At 33.8% G+C, this 22,152-nt stretch overlaps 1 protein-coding gene, 1 long non-coding RNA gene and 1 other non-coding gene across 5 annotated transcripts; 2 read left to right on the top strand and 1 right to left on the bottom strand.

Moving 5' to 3' along the window:
* Positions 1-4,494: 4,494 nt before the first annotated feature.
* Positions 4,495-4,566, bottom strand: TRNAD-GUC (transfer RNA aspartic acid (anticodon GUC)). The gene has a single exon. It is a non-coding gene; the product is annotated as a tRNA-Asp (tRNA).
* A 74-nt stretch (positions 4,567-4,640) lies between these two features.
* LOC100037504 (guanylyl cyclase) lies at positions 4,641-19,463 on the top strand. Of its 3 annotated transcripts, XR_002027162.3 has the most exons (12): positions 4,641-4,743; positions 4,993-5,166; positions 5,321-5,445; positions 6,837-6,948; positions 7,810-7,884; positions 13,634-13,722; positions 13,868-13,926; positions 15,016-15,088; positions 15,395-15,560; positions 15,631-15,829; positions 18,393-18,468; positions 19,154-19,216. XR_002027162.3 is itself a non-coding variant. In NM_001247405.2 (10 exons), the coding sequence occupies exons 2-10, from the start codon at positions 5,014-5,016 to the stop codon at positions 19,217-19,219; spliced, it is 828 nt and encodes a 275-aa protein (NP_001234334.1). In that variant the 5' UTR covers positions 4,687-4,743; positions 4,993-5,013; the 3' UTR covers positions 19,220-19,460. The 3 variants fall into 3 exon arrangements, 1 of the variants encoding a protein (NP_001234334.1); XR_011219870.1 differs by having other exon boundaries at positions 15,395-15,829; positions 19,154-19,463; NM_001247405.2 differs by lacking the exons at positions 15,395-15,560; positions 15,631-15,829 and having other exon boundaries at positions 4,687-4,743; positions 19,154-19,460.
* LOC138347233 (uncharacterized) lies at positions 11,346-11,926 on the top strand. Its single transcript, XR_011220007.1, has 3 exons — positions 11,346-11,485; positions 11,602-11,685; positions 11,792-11,926. It is a non-coding gene; the product is annotated as an uncharacterized lncRNA (long non-coding RNA).
* Positions 19,464-22,152: the final 2,689 nt, after the last annotated feature.

The raw sequence follows: 22,152 nt of genomic DNA, 5'->3' as shown, positions 1-22,152 counted from the left end.
TCCTTCAACTCCCTCTTCTAAATAGGGGAGATTTTTGTTACCTTCCTAAAAAAAAGAAAAATCTGAACAGTCTGTTGGTTCAATTCTAGATGAGTCTATATATGGAAATATCTAGAGTTCCATTATCTACTATAGTGAGCAAGCACAAAGTGCATTTATCTTCAAGTTTTTCTCAAATCTTATTTGATGCACATACTATTCATATTCTATATACAGAAGACATTTTAGCGTTTGCTTTCGTTGTGCCTTTATGATATTGATATCTTTTCTAATTTCTTTCCTAGTTTTCATTACCTTATGGAGAAAGAGACTATATAATGATTTAATAAGTTATTTTAGCAATCTAAACGTCTCCAAGTTTATCATAGTTTTGATCTAGAATTCTGGAAGTGTTAGTTCCTACTTGTCTTTGTATTATGTATTTTATAACATCTCTCTGCACTACTAAAAAGAAAAGATAAATATTACGGTAGTCTTTTCTTTATCTCTGCATTAGGAATTACCTTCTCTGCTTAATATGAAGAGCAGCAGGATCACTAATACCCTTCCCCAACCATGGGAGAGCAAATGTGGAGGAGAAGTAAACAAAGAAAGAACTAAAGTGGATAGACAACAAATGTACATATCCAAAAAGTATAGCGAAATTACCCATCTATCCTTGTTCATCCTCTAAAAATCTCCTCAAATTTAATGGCAAAATTACATAATTATCCTTGTTAAATAAAGTAATATATATATATATATATATATATATATATATATATATATATATATATTTAAAGTACAATTTAAATAGCTTTGGGAACAAGTTTTTAAAGTTGTGTTAGTCCTCCAACTCCCTCTTCTAAATAGGGGAGTTATTAAATAAAGTAATATATATATATATATATATATATATATATATATATATATATATATATATATATATATATATAAACTACAATTTAAATAGCTTTGAGAACAACTTTTTAAAGCTGTGTTAGTCCTTCAATTCCCTCTTCTAAATAGGGGATATATATATATATACACACACACACACACACACACACACTAGATTTCAGTTGCACGGGCCCAAGATTTTATTTTATATTGTATCTTTATACATCGCTTGATAAAAAATAAATTCTTTTATATTGATCAGTAACTGCTCATAGTACAAGCAATAAATTTATTCATATGTTTGTATTTAATACTAGACAATTTTCTTCTAGTAATAATGATCAACAATCTTCACCAAAGCTTTTCGATGCAACATTTTACGCCCAGATGCAATGTTCTGGACTGTTTTTCCTTTGATGTCAAAATTTCTAGCACAAATCACATTAGAAATGAAGGATCTTTTAGAAGTAAATAAATAGAAAAAAGAGAATCTAAAGCAGTCGAATACAAATACACTGCAAAAAATCATTTGTAAGTGAAACCACAGAAAATGACTACATATCAAGATTAAATATGTTGTTTTTTCACACAAACTACCCATACATGAAGTATTGCCAATATAAGTTATCCACTCAAATTTCCTTGTCAACTTCAAAGGACTTAAATAGACAAAGAACTGCATATTCTTATAACATTGTTACTCGATCGTGTCATCAATTTTGAGAATAATTGCATACTCGAAATACTCCTCTGCTAGCACATCTATGACAAAACATTTGTGGGCGCAGGAGTTGGAAATATGCATTGAAATCATGGGCCTCCATTGTAATTGTATGTGTCGGCTATACAAACCATTCGGAGTCGAGTGTTACAAATCAATTCGAAGTCTTGAGGAAACATAGAAGATCTTTGAATGATGAATGTTGTCTGGTACCTCAAACTTGTGTTAAGTCTTTTCCCACACTCACAATTCTGTATTCAAGTTTCAATTGTGAGTCATCAACTGAAGGAGGCTGGGAAAATATCTTTAATCGTCAACATGTCCCCTAAGCCCCTTTTACGCATGTGCTCTCACTTACGAATAGTGTCCATTACCTATCTTTCTTTGTTTGAATGGGACTATATGATGTCCTTTTATATCAAATTGAATGTAATAAAAGTGAAAAATTAGGAAATTTTGTACTAAGAGGAGGCTATGTATTATGGCCTCTATCCCTTATGAAGAGGAGGCCATGTATTATGACCTCTATTCCTTCTTTTTACACCAAATGATCTACTCCTTATCCTTTTGGCGCTAGTTATCCTTTTATGCTAGTGTTACTTTTATAGAGGACATTGACTTTCTATCTTTGAAGGGTTTAATTGTATGAACAAATTTCAAGTTCCCACTTGTAGGATCTTATCCTACCTTACAAAAGTTGACCTCCTTTTGTTTTTTTTAGCAGGCAGTCTTTACAAAACTGCAAATCAACAGTTATTACCTTTATTCCCGCAGTGTTCATGTGGCCAAGCCTCCAATGCCATAAACCTTCATGCAGGGGCGAACTCATCCTTACCCAAGGGTATCAAGCAACATCCCTTTGTCGAAAAATTGCATAAATGGATTAACATCTAATGAATTTATCATCCAATTTCACATTTGTACTATATATCTTAGTGTCTGTATGCCCATGCACTAAAATACCGGAGATTGAGCAGCTTTTAAACCAGTAATAATACATGAATGAGCATCCCATGAAGTTGGTTATCCACATTGAAGAAATATATGCTTTATCATGAGAAAAAAGAATCAGAACTTGGACATCACCCTGTTGCGATGACGTTCCCACAACATTTTAAAATAATACCTCCCTTCTTAAAGCTTAATTGAAGAAAATATAGTTAATGTCTATGTTGCAAAGAACTCTTTAAAAATGTCTTAGAGAAAAAATAGGAGGAAAGATTATTCTTGGTATATTACACATTATTTGTTTTTGGCTTGTTCAATGACAAATTGAATTATAAGCATATTTGGAGCCCACTATTACAAAGAGCAGCATAAGATATTGCAACCCATTTCCTTGCAAAGAAACAAAACTCTTACAACCTATTATATGATAAATGTATAGTGTACGTTTGAGAGCATCCAATTAATCACCCACCAGATGACCCAGCCATATTAGAGAAAGTTGTTACCTCGAGACTTGAAAAAAGCAAGGTCAAAATTCGTACACCCAAATGAGAAGTCATTTTCTCTCAATCCTACATCTATGTATTTCCCATAAAAGTAATATGAAAAATATTAACGGTAGAAAGAGAGGTGAGAAAAGAAACAACACAACAACAAAGTAATTGTAGAAAACAAATTAAAGTGGAAAACTAAAAAAATAGGAAAAAAGAGATAAGAGAATTGACAACGTGACTCGTCATTCTTTTTTTATCCTTGATCGGAACCAATAATAAATACACAGAAACTCTTCAATTTCTATGCCGACAATATGAGAAAGGAAAAAATACCAAATAAACAAAAGGGGTTATCTGAATAGGCTTAGGAGCAATTTGGGTTGACTTATCTTGAGTTAAACTGCCTCATTTTGGGTAAATAGAATCTCATACGGAGAATCCATATGTATTGATAAGTGGTAGAAATCCTTTGAATTCAACCATGTGAGATGAGAAATGAGCTTCAGAACTATAAATATAACATTGGGAAAATTAATGATCGTGTGCCTGAGAAAAGACAGAAGCTGCAAGAAGACAGTGAAAAAGAATGGTTGGCTGATACGTTGTTTAACAATTTTATCAAAAGTCACATATGCCCTCATTTTGAATTTTAATTCCTTCTAGCAGACATGTTGATACAACATTTTAACTGATGCTTTTATATATATATATATAAGTATATAAAAGTGATGGATAACATAACCGACGAAACCCCTGCAGAATAAATATACAGAGATAATAATTAGCAGGTGAACGAAGCAATAATAATATAAGGCCATTTTTATCTGCAATGTTTGAAGAAGTGGGAGATTAATATCATCAGCTAGAGTGTTCAAGATTATATAAAAACTTTTCAAATAATTTTTCAAATGAAAAATCAAATCATATTAATTAAATAAATTTATAGTTGTTTGGGTTTGTTTAAAAATTTACAAAAATCGATAACAGTTGGTTTTATTAAAAATATATCATTTTTATATACACAATTTTCATAATTATATACAATATATATTAATCTTAATACTTTAAATACTTTTTCTTCATCTCTAATATGTTAATTAAACTTTATACCTCAAGCTCATTTCTAAAAAATAAATAAAAATCCATTAATTCAAATTCTTTTTTGAATATATCTATGTGGCTTACTTAAAAGAAATACGATATTCTTAAAGCTTATAAAATTTTAAAAGATAATTTTTTCATAATCCAGTAAATTATAGCTCCTAGATAAAAAGATAATAAGTAATGGATTATTAATTGAGAAAAGATGGAAATTTTTTTCCTAATCATAATTGGAAAAAAAAAAAAGAAAAAGAAAAAGAAAAAGAAAAAGAAAAAGAAAAAGAAAAAGAAAGAGGAGAAGAATACCATTTCTCAAAAAGGATGATACGAAAAAGAAAAATACAAAATATTCGCCGTTGCCGGGGATCGAACCCGGGTCACCCGCGTGACAGGCGGGAATACTTACCACTATACTACAACGACCTGTTGTTAGAAAATCCCTCCATAACTTAAAAAAATTAAATTAAACGTACGTGAGAATATTTATTTATTTATTTATTTTTTTTTTTACATAACAACCCTGACAGCCAGAAAGATCAGACTCTCTTCATTTCTTTCAACAATTCTTTCTGTGTCAACGCCTTATCGATCGATCGAAAGGTACTTTTTCGTCAATTTTTGTAGTATATTCTATTATCTACAAATATAATATGGTCTTGTAATTATTAGATGTGTTGTGGATTTGTCAAATTTAATCGTAATCTATTATCATAATTGGTGTTTCGATTGGATTAATGACATGAACATTTTGGTGTTTATGCTTTATCAATTTTGATGGCCATTTCTGGTTATTTATGATGATTGATGAAGAGATAATTCATAAATTAGAAATTCGATTTGATTGTTCAGGGACTTCACAAACCATCTGAGATGTGGCCATTATTTGTTCTATTGAGCAAGTTTTTGGGAACAGAAGAAGATAACACCGAAGAATCAGAAAGGGAGCATTTAAGTTTGGTCTTAAAACAATCATTGGGTCGAGATGAATTCCACGGCACAGTTTCCGGCTCATACTTTGTTGATGTGAGTCGATGTTCCTTTTTTCCTATGCTGATATGAAAATTTAATTTGAATCTCAGTACTAATGGGTGTTATGTGTAAAACCTATACCTAGTGAGTCTTCTTAATATATCCTGTGTTTTAGTTTGTTAAAAATACGAATTTTTTGTTACTCTAGGTTCCGCATATAAACCAATTACATTCGTGGGACTGCGGTCTTGCTTGTGTTCTGATGGTTTTGAGGTTTCTTGGAATCAAGGATGGAAACATGCAAGAGCTAGAAGAGTTCTGCTGCACTACCAGGTGCTAATTCAAAGTGCTATGAGTATTTGATGATATTCCTTAATCTAATGCCCCTACCTTTTTGCTCTGTTGTCATGTGATATATAGCCTTTAGTATCTATTTTCATTCCATCTCTTTGTTGATCTGTTTTTACTTTTATCTTTTTTTGTTCGCTTGAGAAGTGAGAAGCTGATCCTTGTGTCATTTATTGCTATGAGAGTTCCCACCTTTTCAATAACTGTTGGTCAAAGTTGAAGTATTCAATTATAATATTCTTAGGATGTCTGTTATAGCTCCTGTGTAAAAAACGAGAAAACGATGTTCCCAATAGGAATTTGTTTTATTTTCAATGTTTTGTATGAATGGATGCTGTATTCTTCTATGCAACATTTTTCTTGGATGTTCCACTGAAAGTTTTGGATCTCCGCAGTATTAAATACTCGTGTGGTCAGCCAATACTTTCGCACTTCTGTTTAGGTGCCAACATGAGAGAGTGATGATAAATTAGAAATAAGTGAACTAGATGTATGCAGAATTTCATTGCTGATATTTCTATTAAATGAACATAGTACGTTTTATTGTATTTTCTGAGGCAAAAAAACGTTATAAGCCATGTACCTACGAACTTTAGAATTAAAGCGTCGGCCTGTTTAATCATATCATCCAGGGAAAGAAATTCTTCTAATCCCTGTATATTGTGTCATGTTATCTCCAATATTTACTTGTCATACATGATTTTCGAGGGTCTTTTGGAAACAATTCTCTACCTCCACGAGGTAGTGGTAAGGTATGTGTACTTCTACCTTCCCTAGACCTCACTCATGGGATTTCACTGGGTATGTTGTTATTGTTGTTGTTCCATGATTTGCCTGAAACATGTACATCTGCCATGTTGCACCAAAAGCTAAGCAAACAAATATATTTGTTTATTGACATTAATGATTGTACTCTTTCCATTTTCAATAACATGCGTTTCTTTCTGTCGAGACACACCACCAAATTGCAGCAGGTGAACTTTTCTTTCTAGAGATTGAACTGACTGATAATTTTGAGTTAAATATCCCTTATGTTTCTTAAATAAGAACTAGTTCGTGGTATTTATTCATTCAAGAGTATTATTATAATATCGTAGCCTCAAAATTTTCTGGTCACTTGTTTCCCTGCTGCAAATTTTGCTAAGTCCAAGTATTATTAGTTGACTAAGAAATTTTTTGAAAATCAAGGTTCTGGTATAATTCTTCTATTCTCTGATTATTCACTACCTCTATTTATTTTGTCATTGGTATATCACAGTTTTCACTTGAATTCCCCGCTGGTTTGAATGGGATCAAAGGAAACTATCATTTACCTCTTATATGGCCAAGATGAGATGATTTTCAAATATGATAACTGTTGCTTTCATTTTTTGCAGTATTTGGACAGTTGATCTGGCGTATTTATTGAAGAAATTTTCTGTCAGTTTTTCCTACTTCACAGTAACATTAGGTGCAAATCCAAGTTTTTCTGTGGAGACATTTTACAAGGTATTGTCCTTTCTCATAAAAGATTTGTGGATAAGAGATTTCACACTGTAAATTGCTCATTCTCTCATTGACATTCAGTTTGAAATGATGTCAGTGACCTAGCAAAATGCGAATTAGGTTGATCCACTCCAGACATGTCAGCAACTTAACACCTTATTGTTTTTGGCATAATACATAAACAAACACTCTAACTTGGCGTAGAAAACCAACGCTGAATAAATTTTAGTGTCTGTTTATGTATTATGCCGATTGTTTTTTTTCTTTCAATTAACATCCAGATATTTTCCTATATCCTCTAGATTGTCAGTTCTCTGTATGGCAAAACTGTTAAATTGCATGTTATGTGCTTCTAACGTCCTCGATTGCTTACACATATAAAATATCAATGTGTGGAATAACGTAAGTTGTAGACGATATGTTGATGTTTACTCTCTGACGAGTGTAGAATTAAGATCCATGTAATGAAAGAACTATCATAACCTGATAGAGATGGCTCTTTCCATGATTTCATTTATTAATTTTCGAAGTTTGTGTCATAAAAATTGCAATTCAATCTCATCCACTCTAACTTCTCTATTGTATATCAAGTAAATCAGGTCGTCCATGTCACATTTACTATGTAAAACAATGTTCTATTTTGGCTTCTTTTTTTCTTTTCGCTCTTTGCATATGTAGTGTTTTAAATTCTGTTGGTTTGGTACAAAAGCAGGAGTTATAGTAACTAAAAGCATGATATATGTGAAGCTATTGAGGCTGATTTCGGGAAAGATATGAAGCCTGCTTGTGGTGGTGGCTTCCTCTGTGAAATTCGGTTTTCTTTTTTTCTGCCTCTGTAAAGCTCACAACGTTGAATATTTGCAGGAACAACTGCCCAATGATCTTGTCCGAGTGGATATGCTATTTCAAAAAGCACGTGATGCTGGTATAAGTATAGAGGTAGCAATTTATTTCCAGTCAATAGTCGATATTTTGCATGGTTGCTAAGATAAAACCAATTTCATCTGAATTAGTTTTGGATTTACTACAAGTGTTTAGAATCAAGAGATTTGAGCTTCCTGTTTGTAATACGTAAAGAACTAGTTCATAATGGTGGAAATCAATGATATTACTCTTTACTAATAAAAGAATACTTACAAGACTAGTTGGCATTTAACAGTGTTGGCTTGCAAAGTTAATACTAAGTTGAGATGAGAGGAAAACGTATTATATATTTTTTTAAACCATTTGTTGTTATAAACCAAAGATGAATATTACTAGACGTAAAGTGCTACATGATTTGCTCTTTATTGGTAAACATGAATTGTGGCCTCAAGAAAGTATAATTTTTCTTGATGGGATAGCTAGTGTCATTTTCTAGTCTTAGAGACTTAGAAACTAGCCCTGTCATAATAGATGCCGGGATTTGATTTTTTGAAAGCCTATTACATGAATGAATAAATGTGTTCACTTTTGTGGTTTTGGTCTCGTTTATTATTGTATTAGATGAAGCGTGTCTTTTGTTTCAAATGAAAGCTACAAATATTAATTTGAGAGCTTGAATGCTAACTTATCAGCTTACTCTCTCTAGCCCCACTATCATGATATTTCCCTCTATCCTAATTTATGGGACACACTTTTCTCTTTAGTCGGTCCAAAAAAGAATGACACATTTCCTTATTTGACAAATATTTAATGACACTATCAACGGTTTACCCATTTTTGGTCCCACTTATTTGGTTGGAAGTCCAAAAGGTGTACTTTTTTTTAATCTAGAAATTTATTTATTTTAAGAATAGTTTTGAATCATTGCAAAGTCTTCCCATATTTCTTAAAAACTGTGTCCAGTTGAAACATCACATAATTTGGGACGTAGGGGAGTACTTACATAATTTGTGTCCAGTTTTGATTTTTTTTTTTAAACAAGCGACGCCGTCCATCGCTCTCTTCTTCATATTGAAGAACAATGAAGAACAAAGCGAGGGACTGCTTTGATTTTTTTTTATATAAAAAAATGCATAAAAGCGACAGACATATGGATCCTGTCCATCGCTTTTCTGCAACAATTTTGACATCAGAAACTAACATTTTTTGCTGTCCACCTTCTAATAAAATTCAATTAAGCCCATTCATAACATATCAAACGATAAACATTATACACAAAATATATAGTAACAAACTTAATTAAATATTCATAAACACTAAAATCATATTTTAAAGACTTATAATTTTTTTTCAAAATTAGTACAAAATTCTAAAATGTTTACTAATTAAAGGGATGCTAGCGAAGGGGTGGATTCTATGTATTCCACTTCATCATTGTCGTCGGTGTAATCCGTAGGAGAGGAACCTCTGGAAGTACAAGACGCAGTAGGCAGACAAGCAAGGTTGAGTGCTTGTTCTTTGATTTGCTCAATGGTTTGGTTCATGCTTTTTTGTTCAACAACTCTTTTTGCCTTAAACGCTGCCAATGCATGTGGAAATTCTGCCATTTGCTCCTACATAACAACTATTGGAACACTGTCAAGTGCCTTGGCTTGGCCTAGCGATCCAATACCTTCTAAACTTGATTGGAGTCATCGTACATCATTCCGAGAGCCCATCCCATAGATTATTTTCTTTTGTGTCCCACCTAACACTTTTTTATTCCAAATTTAAGAGGTCTCTTCAGGCGTGAGCTGGACCGAATTGCCTATGTCAAGCACGTGCCGCTCATACTCTCTCTGCATATTAAAAAACAAAAGTTTACATATATATATATATATATATATATATATATATATATATATATATATATATGTGCACTCTTTATCTTAAAGTTATAAATTAAATAACTTACATAAGTTTGTTCGGTCCTTTCTTCCACCAACTCTTATCCGGGCTCAATTCATTAAACTTCTTTTCACATGAGTCCTCTTGAAAATCTCATTATGAAGGGGAGTGCAGTAGTGCACCCCACTTCTTTTTCCTATAAATAAAAATAGAATTTTGACAATATTAATCAAATATTAATTAACCAACTAATTTATTTAAAAGTATGATTTCGAAGTTAAAATTTAGAAAACTTACCATCTCCTTCGTAATTGTTCCAACATTCTTTACACCTCTGTTGTGCAACAAGTCATCCTTAAGATTGTTTCTAACTTTTTTGGCTTGTTCCAACACAACCTTGAATTCATACGTGTTCCAATACCGATGCAAATTTTCGAAAAAACATTTTGGAAGAGCCAAGGTTCAAGCATGTAATTATGCTTGACTTTCTTTAGCCAGCTAGATAGTCTTGCGCTGACCTTCCTCTCAAAAATGATTGTAATGACTATATTGTACTTCAGCTTCCAAGTGCACAAAGTCTAAAAAAAGAGTAATATTACATAATGAATTGAGTAAAGTATACTAAAAATATTTAACTTATATAAAAACTATATAACTATACATATATATATACCTTAAATTCATTAAGCATTGTCTGCGACATCCTGTTTGGAATCCTCAAGTGTATAAAACCTCCTAACATTCTCCTATAGAGCCCTAACAACATCAAGACGCATAAGAAAGATATTAGTTCATGAATTTATTAATGTAGTAGAAATAAATAAAATAAAAGAAATTAATAGATAACAAAATTAACTTACGATGATCAATTTGAGTCAATCATCACTCTTACCAAGTTGTCCCTTCGACTACTAGCTCAAATGTATTTGGTTCCTTACAGGGTGTAGCAACATGTGGAGGTGAATGTGATACTCCAGGATGTACATAACGCTATGTTTATGAAGGAGTAACATCTATAGCATCTGACACAATATTGAATCTCTATGTCTCATGCAGATAGGTGAGGAGATGTAGTTGTGGAAGATGGAGAACCAAATGATATCCTATTTGTTAATAAGGGTTGTGCTCAACGTTAAACCTTTATAGGTAAGATAGTGTAGTGACGTGGTGGCAAGAACGGTGAAGAAGAAGCACCGTGTGGTTGACGGTATTGACTAAGATACACTAAAGGATCCGCTACACCAAATGAATTAATATATATATGTGTATCAGTATCAGCAACTCCGGTGCAGAAGAAAAAAGTCCTAGGATAACCTCAGGATCTCAATAACCTTTTTGGGGATATCCTTGTACTTCTTTCTTCTGCATAAGAGACGTGCAATACTGATACACATATATATGTTGTTCCATTTGGGACCGCGGATACCTTAGCATATCATTGTTAGAACTGTCAACCACGTGGCACTTAATTCTTCTTCGCCGTCTTTGCTTCCATGTCGCTACACTATCTTACCTACAGAGGTTTATCGCTAACCACAACCTTTATCGAGAAATAGGATATCATTTGGTACTCCATCTCCCACGGCTACATATCCCCATCTATCTGGCATGAGATTCGAGTACTAAGTCAGATGCGATGGATGCTACTCCTCCATTGACTCAGCGTTATGTAAATCCTGGAGTATCACGTTCACCTCCACTTGTTGCTACACTCGATGAGGAGTAGGATATGCTTGAGTTAGCAGAGGGACAAACTTGGTAGAGTGATGATTGAGCCGGATGGATCATCGTAAGTTTGTTTTATTATCTATTATTTTCCTTATTTTGTTTATTGCTTCTACATTAATATGTTATTCATAAGCTAACATGTTTATTATGTGTCTTACAAATGGACAATGTTGTTAGGGCCTCTATAGGAGAGTGTTAGAAGGCTTTATACAGAGGTGAGATTCCAAACAGGATAGACATATGATGTTTAATGTATTTAAGGTATATATATATATGTTTAATTATATATTTTTTAGTTAAGTTTAATATACTTTATTTTATTCATTATCTAACATTACTCTTTTCTTATACGATGTGTACTCTTAAGCTAAAGTATAGTATAATCATTATGGCCACATTTGAGAGGAAGACAAGCGCAAGATGTTCTAGCTGGCTAAAGAAGGCCTGAAAATGACGCACCTGGCTCTTGCCAAATGTTTTTGAGGATTTACGCCAGTATTGAAATACAGATGAATTCAAGGTTGTGTCTAAACAAACTAGAAACAGTCTTAAGGATTACTCGTTGCACATCGGAGGTGCAAAGTAAGTTGAAACAATCACGAGAGAGGTAACAAGTTTTCTAAATTTTAACTTCTACTTCATACTTTTAAATTAATTATTTGATTAATATCGTCTAAAATTCTATTTTTATTTATTGGAAAAAGAATTGTGGCGCACTCCCCTTGGTAATGAGGTTTTCAAGAGGACTCATTTGAAGAAGAGGCTAAATGAGTTGGATCTGGATGAGTGGGTGGAAGAAAGTATTGAACAAATCTATCTAACTTATTTGATTTACAATTTTAACACAAATAGTGCACATATATATATATGTTGATGCTAAATTTTATTTTTAACATGCCGAGAGAGTATGAGCAGCACATGCTTGACATGGGCGATTCGGTCCAACTCACACCTGAAGAGTCCACTCAAAAAAATGATTGGGAAACACACAAGGGAATAATCTACGGGATGGTCTCTGAACGATGTACAAAGACTCCTATAAGGTTTGGATTGTCACGTTAAGCCGAGACACTTGACGGTGTTCAGATAGCTGCTATGTTGGATCAAATTGCAGAACTTACACGTGCATTGGCAGCGTTTGAGGCCAAAAGAGTTGCTGATCCAAACCGTTGAGCAAATCAAAGAACAAGCCCTCAACCTCGCTCGTCGGCCTATTGCGTCCCGTTCTTCTTAAGGGTCCTTTCGTACCGATGATAGTGATGATGATGAATACATAGTTTCCACCTCTTAGCTAACATTCCGTTAATCAGTGAAAATTTTAGAATTTTATATTTATTTTGGAAGACTTTATAAGTCTTTGAATTATTTTTGTAGTGTTTTTGAGTGTTTGTTATTATATATTTTGTATATGTTTCTTGTTTGATATGGGCTGAATTTTATTTGTAGGTGGCAACAGAAATTGGTTACTGTCAAAAATGTTGCAGAAAAGCGACGGACATGATCCTTTTGTCCGTCGCTTTTATGCATTTTTTCTTCAGAAAAGCGACGCCAACACAGTCCGTCATTTTGGAGTGACGTTTGTCACCTTTTGGAAAGTGAGAGAAGTGACTGTGCCGTTTTTTCGTGGATTGTGACCAAAAAAGAGACGCAGTCCTTCGCTTTTGGCCGTTGATTTTCGGCAGTTTTTTAGTAGTGCTAGTGGGGTTCAGGCTTAATTGTTACAGTTACACTTACAATAGGTTCATTGTTTGACATCCTATAGCTTGGGATGATAACAAAGGATTCATAGAGCTGATACCAACTTGCTTTAAGCTTGAGGCATAGATTGATTGACTAATCGATCCTTACTTGTTGTGGGGTCAGTTTGGGGCCACTGGATGGTGTGGAGCATATCACCAGACTATTCTTCTGCCTTGTAGTGGCAAGTCTTGGAAAGCCTTGGCCACAGGGTGTGACCTTATTCAGAACTAGTGTTAGCGAATTATTTGATCTTGTGAACTAATGTTCATCACAGTTTGTGAACTCCCTATTACAATAGTACTTCTCTATGCTCTTGTTTGTAAGCATCTTGTGTAGTGTCAACTCTAACTTTGTTGAATTTTGCTGTATTTTTATTTTCTCAATCTACAGGTTCAGGAGCTAAATTTGCTCACTATAGCTCTATGTTTATCATCCTATGATATTATACATAAACATCCTCCTTTTCCAGTGCAGATCAATCAGCAGTGAAGAGATCTCTTTACTGATCTTGTCTGGAAATTTTCTTGCAATTACTTTAGTTGATCAGTACAAATTAAGGTATAACATTCATCTTTTATTAATTTAACACTTTTTACCTTCCCTTATATCTTCCTTCGTGACCATACACAAGAGAGAGAGAGAGAGAGAGAGAGAGAGAGAGAGATCAGTCAAACTTTTGTCTTACATATGACCTTTTGTGCAGTCATTCTTGGCTGGATGTTTGTGCTTCAGATTTATGCATCGACACCCCAGACTATACTGGTGAGAAGTTTATTCATTCCTGCTCCTCATATATGGTGTAACTTTTCAAGTAGAGTGGATTCTAGTTAAAAAAGCAATATGGGAGGTCAAATTACTTGCTTGTATTGTGACATTAAATGACAAACAGATAGCTTCATTGAAAAATGTCAAGATTCCTTTAATCTCTTTTCATCCTTATTTGAATATAAAACTAGTTTAACAGGAGAATTAATATTTTTTGGAAGGTCATATAAACTCATAACCCTTCAGGGTGGCCCAGTGGTTTGAGCTTGGGACTTCCATGTTGAAGGTCTCTAGTGCAAAACCCCTTGCCAGCGAAAGCAAGAGGTTTGCCTTCTGGTTGAGCTCGTTGCACCAGGCTTGCCTGGTGCATGTTACCTCTCCTATGTGGTTTGCGAGCTATTGCATAGGACCAACGTTTTTACCCTGTGTGCACTCAAAGGGTAGCGGCTGAGGGTTTCCCTTGTCATAAAAATAAATAAATATAAACTCATAAGTATGCCATAAATAACATATCAAACTACATGCAAAATTTTTCTAAATCAGGTATGTAAGTTTATTCAAACCTTGGGTGATAATTCTTAAATATTAGAAATTTCAATGTTGAAAGATGAAACTAGATAACTCAGAAGGTTGAAACAATTATTGGTAACTATTAGAAAGTTCACTGATAAAATATTGTTTATATCTTAGTGAGGGTACAAAATTATCATTTCATTAGTTGCCAACTGATATTTTCATGATGGGAAGACTTCTATTTTTGTGTAAATTTTATTCTTCTAAGCTTCACTAGCATGGGGAAATGTAGTACATGTTTTCTATCTTTCAACTTATTGGTTTGCTGATGAACAGAAACTCCCACCTTTTCTGTTTGCTAAAGTGTCATTGGACTGTCTTGGCATTCATATGGCATCATTAAGTGGCATATAGGTTTAATTAATTAGGAAGCCAGTTAAGTCAGACAATGAAATGATTGATTACAAATTTACATTTCTGATCTGAGTACTAATCTAATGGACCTCTGTCCTCTTTGTACTTGAGTTATTGCACGATTAATAGAACCCTATTTTCTGAATCATGTTTACGCAGGTCATTATATTGTCATCTGTGGCTATGACAGTGACGCAGATGAGTTTGAGATTCGTGATCCTGCCAGTTCAAGGTTTTTCCTAATTACCTTTAGCTGCGTCAACAAAAATCATCTCGTCTTTTCACCATGAAATTAACAAGGAACTTACAAAAGGACCTTTTCCTGATAAAAGTTCTTGCCAATACTAATGATGACTATTTTAACTGGCCTTTTAACTTTCATGTATTTCCATTTCATGATATTTTTCATCACAAAGGTGGAAATTGAAGAAGTTATTTGTAATTTTGTTTGTCGGTGGATGTCTGTATTAAAATGTCAATGCTCATGTTACTTGGATTTCGTATGGGGTGAGGTAAGTTGTTTAGTTTATTATTGTAGAGTGGAGAGCACAACTGGTAACATAGAGACATGAACAAGACAGAGACATCAAAACTCAATCGGCAACAGAAAAGGGGTTTTCTCCAACAAGGGGGAGATAATTCCTAAAACTCAGTGAAAACAAGTCGTGAAACATTTAAAGTTTTGTGTTCTTTTTCTCCTAAAGGTATGATTTTCATGGAGGTTGTCGACTTTGTGATAAGGTGTCGAAAGAAGGTTCATTTGGCATTTTGTAGGACATCCTAAGCAATACAGAACCGATCAGTGCAAAGTCCAAAGATCACCTAACAGACAAGAGATAGTGATATACAATACGCTAACTTGGATGGGGAAGGGTCCACCAGAGAAATATCTTTTTTTCAAAGAGATGATCTTCTGAAGTGGTTCCAAATACTTGCAATTGTCTCCTATATTCCAGCCATGATATCCAGCAACGTGAGTCCCCTGAGCTTTGTATATATCTATTTACATGGAGATGACTGACACAATTCATGGAAGCTTTAGGAGTAGCTAGAGGAACATTTAGTGTGTACTAGTTACTTAGGCATGTACTGAAGAGTAGTTGGTGAATGGAAGGCTTAACTCATCTGGCCAGTTTTGCACCAAGCAGTAAGTTAGAATTCGTTCAAATCATCCTTGACTGGACTACAGGGTGAAGAGGTGGAATTTCTCTAAGTCCTAGCCCTGTCAAAATGTTGGGATAGTAGACTGTAGTAGGAGAGTTAATTTGACATTTATTTAATGTTTTTTCCGACACACCAAACTGTTAAGTCTATTGGGTTGGTCTAAGTCATTCCTGAGGGAACACAGACATGTTGCATGGTTTTATTGAGCAGATATACTTTCTTTGAAGGTCCATGGCAGCTATTAATATACTAGGTAAGAGAAAATGAAATCTCTCAATTTCCACCCGGATATTCCTGTATCTTTTCTATGACTGTTCTAGAAGATGTATGATTTACCCAAAGGTTGAAGGAGTCTTTTGTTTGTTTGAATAGAACCCTTCTTCAGAATCTAGACTCAAACTTGTTATTTTCTTGTGTTTGTGATTTAATTTACCCGCTCAAGAAATTTATTCTTAATTTGGTGGTGTAGTAGGAAAGTTAGTAGCAATTTTTATCACTTAACTGCATGATTCAGAAAGCTAAGGCAAATGGATGGATTAGGGGTTTTATGGCATCCAGCAAAGCTGGATTGGAATGGATATCTCTCATCTGCTATATGCTGAAGTTGATCAACTGAGGCATAACTAGACAAATTCTAAGTTAACTGTCTTTGAAGAAGTCTCAGGCTACATGTCAGTTGGAGGAAAAGTCTGATCTTCTTATCAATATGGTACCTTAGATTAGGTTGGCAGGTCCTTGGCATGTGAAGTTGGTAGTCTGCCAACTGCCTATCTTGGCCTAGCACCGGGGGACAAAAACAAAGCGCTGGAGATATGGGATGGTGTGATTGATAGATGTTTTAAGAGACAGTCTATGTGAAAGACTCAATATCTTTCGCTTGGAGGAAGAGTGTTCCTAGTAAATAGTGTTGGATTCTCTTCCAACCTATGTGATATCCCTTTTCCCTCTACCAGTCCAGGCGGAAAGAAGGTTGGAATCTCTCAGAAGGAATTTCATTTGGCAAGGAAACAAAAAGCTATTCACTTGGTAAACTTGGAAGGCAGTCATCTCAAGCAAAGCACATGGCGGTTTAGGCATCAGAAATTTGAGGCAACGCAACAAAGGTCTCTTACTTAAGTGGCTGTGGAGATGGAATAATTAGCACCAGGCGTAAGGAGGAAGGTAATTGATTTTAAGTATGTATAAGTCTCCCAGTGGTGCACAAAGGTGGTGAAATTCCCGTATGGTGTAAGCAATTGGAGATCATCTCTACACTATGAACTTGTTCTTTTAGCAACTCAGAAATTCAGCTAGGAAATGGTAGGAGGACTGCCATTTGGGATGATAATTGGATACGAGATGGCCCTCTAAGACCAATATTTTGACCTATATCTGCCAGCAAAAAATCATCAAGCCACAGTGGAGGAGACGAGAAACACCAAAGTCGGAATCGAAACCTCAGAAGGAAGCTATGTGATTGGGAATTGAACAGAGTTGCTGGACTGCTAGATCAACTGGAGCAACTTCAATGTTAAGCAGTATGTGAGGATTATCTGGTATGGAAAGGCTGAAGCTCCAAAATCATCTTAGTAAAATCAGCTTATAGTATTTTGATGGGTACTTGCCATGAGGTGAAGGGATGGCCGTGGAAGCTGATTTGGAAAGTAAATGCACCCTCTTAAGGTCTAATGTTTGTGCACCTCTATGGTTTAATGTTTGTATGGTTAGTGTCTAGAAAAGCATGTCTACCTCGAGAGAAATTAAAGAGGAGGGGTTACCTGTTGAGTTCCAGATGTCACCTTATGTAAAAGAAGGTGAAAAACAATTCTAATTTGTTTCAACATTGTGTTGTCACAGCTCAACTATAGCACATGTTCTTGTGTATGACCGAAATGAATTGGTCTAAGACAGTAAACATCTTCAGATGTTGGAATGGAGTAGTTGATGGTACTAAATTGTGGCAACTCATCCCTGCTTGTTTGAAAGGAAAGAAACTCTGGATGTTTTGGCAATACAAATAACTCCACACAGAGTTAAACAGAACTATATATTACTTTTTCTTTTGTTGGAGTAAAGAATGTCCTGTAAATGATAGTGAATTCATACTTGAAGTTACTTGATCCCTTTAACTTTTTGTTAGATCAAGGGGGTTGTAATACTCTGATTTACTTTGGAGTATGTATTTTGTTCTTTTTACCATCACCTTATGTGTTTTGTTGATAATGAAATGTTACCATTAACTAAAAAGAGTAGTTAATTTTATCTATGATAAAATTAAAAAGATTCCTTCAAAGAAACCAACCTTTTATTTTTTGATTTTTACAATTCTGCTTTTGGTTGTTTGAGGATCCAGTTTGTTTATATTTGCATTAAGTTTGAAAATCTTTATGCAGGAAATATGGAAGGGTCACCTCAAAATGTTTAGAAAAGGCCCGCAAATCCTTCGGAACTGATGAGGATCTTCTACTGGTAAATTAAGCTGTTTTTCCAAATTTTCTCGTGACATGAAATAATGGAAGTTCATCTACTCATACTTGTTACTGATTTAGATACCTGTTTTACTATCATTTTATTTAATCTGACACTTCATTAAATTATTGATGACTATGCAATCAAATTCACTTTATGTATTTGGTTTGCAAGAGCATGCATTGTCACCAGGCATTTTGTTTGTTCTTTTGATAAGGAAAATAGGATATAGTAAAAAGGGCATTCCGAGAATTGTGATAACTAGTTTTTCCTGGTTTGTAACTTAATGGGGAAGACATCTTCATGTGTAGACACTAGCTAACTACTTTGGATTTGATCGTTTGATAAAGAAGTAAAAAATGTATCAAATATTACAAGAGCTTAAATAAAGTAAGAAGAAGAAATGAAATCTCAGAACATACTGCTGATTTAGCAATACCCCTAAACTACTGGATGCATGATAATCATAAAGATGTTAATCACTCTTTTGGTATGTGACTAGCTATCTACTCAAGTCTTTCCCTTATACCCCATAAGGTTATGGAAGCTTCAATCAAATATGATAATAACCTGCTAAAAGAGGAAGTGGTATTCTACAGTTTGTTCTTCTTTTCCCTGGATTGTTGGAATTCAAATGTTGAAGATATATCGATGATATTCTTAAGTTTTTATCTCTTGAATGCAGATCCGTGTTGAAAGAGAGGAGGCTAAAAGCAGCCATCATGATCATTGTTTAACACAGTTACTCTAAAATAAACTGATCAATCATGTTCCGTTTTGTTGTTGTGTGTATTCTTTAAGTTGGTCAATAGCAGCATGAACCTTTAGGGGATTCTCAAAGAATCCTTATAGTAAGAATTATTAAGAAAGCCAGTAGGGTCTCCTCGATGCTAGTGGAAACAGAAAGACTCTGTGCTCTTGATGATTGACATTTACCTTGTGAATTTGTTTCTCTATTCAATTTATATATACATGTGAATATTATATCGTCTTAACGTCTAGCTCGTACAGTACTAAGTTATAGGTAGACTTCTCTTTTTGTTTTCCTAATCTTCAGTCCATTGTATTTGATTGATTCTAGATTTGGTTTAGAGATGGTGTAGGCAGGCTTCTGGATATAGTGTTAGCATCAATGGTTTTTCTCTCTTCTACTACTGCATGGTATGATCCTTCTTTTTTTGGTGTGATATTTTTCAAAGTTATTAACGGAGCTAATTCATAATAGTTGTTGCGTGGGAGCTCTGAGGAGAACTCTACATTTTTACTGGTTCTGACAATTGACAAGTAGCCCTTAACATTTATTCCCTTCTCTTACTCCCAATAATAAAAAGAAAGAGGTGCTTTTGACAACACCTGAAAGGAAGTGTGAACATAGGTATGTATAATAGTGTAAAACTAATCTGTATTAATATTTGGTAAATTAATAATATTATTTCCAGTCCGTGGAAAAAGTTACAAATTTCGATAAGATAATATATTTTAAAAAGGTCATTATATAAGTATATATGATCCTATTAATATTATAAACTAATAATTTAAGACAATTTAGTGAAATATGATTTTAGTGTCTTTTGTTTTCTGTTAAAAAAATTAAATCTACTTGAAGTTCATGTCTAACACTTGTTATTGCATCAAAAAGTTCCTTAGTTGTCGCCTCAAATTGTACCAAAAAATTGTGTATCAGTTTGGAAATATGTATCATTTTCGCCGGGTAATCTAACATGCTATTGCCATTCATTTTATTGCTTTCTCGAATTCATGAATGCCGTTTTCATAAGGGGGTTTATTTAAATCCCTTGAGACTTAATCATTTAAAAATGATATAATCAAAATTAATCTTCATTGAATCAATCTTTAAATTATTAAATACTAATTTATCGACTAAATAATACCTCTAGAAAATAGTGATTATTTATGATTTTGAAATATTAATTTAGAGATTTCAATATCTTTCTTCGTTTCACCCATGATATGATGATGACAAGATAATATCAAGAAGGTTTATAGATGTTGCAATGATGTGCGACTGATTTCAGATCCTCTAATTTTTCCAGTTTGAGCTTTGGTTTGCTTTTTCTTACACATAACTAGCATTATATTGAACAAACCCGTAAGAGATGTTGGTAAATATCTAGAATTGAATATTGCTACAAAAACCATGAATGAACAGGCCAAGTATGGTTCAAGTGAATTGAAATTGATCTTCTTAAGCCATATTGATTAATAATGTTGGGGTTGGAGATGAAAGACATGATTTTCACGTTTCAATATGAACATAGAGTATACGCGGTATGCTAGTAAGGGTAAAGTGAAGCTCACACAATATGTTGGTTTATGCAATAGATGTTCGGCTTTAAAAGATGATCGAGAGATATATTTATATATAACATAATCAGTTGTGGAAGTTCTATTAGTAGGGTCACTTAGCCCAATTAGTTCCAAATACAACATAATTTGGTTGTTAGTCTCACAGGTTATTTGAAGTCCAAAAGCGGAGGAAGCCACTTAACAATGTTCTAGTTATTAACTTGAGGACATATGGGAGTTTATTTAATGTCAGGTCTGGCAAAGGACAAATATTGTCCGGAAGAAAGAGCCATTAACAATAGGATCAACCTGGTTTAAACTTAACAAAAACAACAACAACAAATAAATATGAGTGGAAATTCATTTGATGTCTTGCATATTGGCTTCCCAGAGAAGTCTTCTATACTTTTGTTGAGGTAACAATAGGCCACCTTGATATGACAAAACTTCGCACCCCAAAAATAGTTTAAGTGGCCTAAGGTTTTTAGATAGAAACGTTGAGAAAACACCTTGAAAATTTTCGAACACCATGGTCTTAATTTTCAGTAATAATAATGTCATTCACATATACAAATATATAAACAGTAAGTCCTAAACTATGGGAGATGAGCAGAGATCAGTTAGTGTAGCAACCCCTTTTGGAAGGATACTACGGCTCAAAGAGGAAACATAATTTAATACTTGTGATATTTTAAGGAGATTACCGAAGGAAATATTGATTATAATCTAATAAAGGAATTAGTTTTCTAAAAAAAATAGTTGAGGAAGAGAAGCCTGTCCATTTGCACATTTATCCGATGTCAAATTGATATTGCGCAGAATTTTAACTTGAGGCGGAAGAACCCTTCCATAATCATCTAAATAAATAACTTAAGACATTTTCATGGAAATCTTATTCTCACACTTAAAAACGATATAAAAAGAACATTTCCAACTCCCGAGTACCAAAATTAGTTGGTTCATGCTTCACACAAACATTCGGACACATAGTAAAGTTAATATGCGTTTGGTCATGCGATATCATATCATGATATGGTATCGTGAGATGGAATCAGTGTTTGGACATGCGATTTTACGTTGATTCCATCTCACAGTTCCATATTATGAGATGTGATCCAATATTCTATAAAAGAGAAAAGACATAAATTCAACATTCAAGTTGTCCCAAATTTTAAAAAAGACACCTTAACTCTGCAACCATCCTATAACCCCACTAAACAATTTTGAATAGATATAATTATATCATTTTTTGTCCACCTGACATAGAGAGTGGTGTGCACTCTCTCAAAGAAAGTGAGAAACCTATAATAAATAATATAATTTTATTTTTTATTAGTACTTTATTATAAAATATACGGAAAAAGGTCAAAAATATCC

The sequence above is a fragment of the Solanum lycopersicum genome, chromosome 3 (genome assembly GCF_036512215.1).
Source record: "Solanum lycopersicum chromosome 3, SLM_r2.1".
Taxonomy (NCBI): domain Eukaryota; kingdom Viridiplantae; phylum Streptophyta; class Magnoliopsida; order Solanales; family Solanaceae; genus Solanum; species Solanum lycopersicum.
Note: the sequence above shows the minus strand (reverse complement) of the source record. Positions and strands in the feature narration are given on the sequence as shown.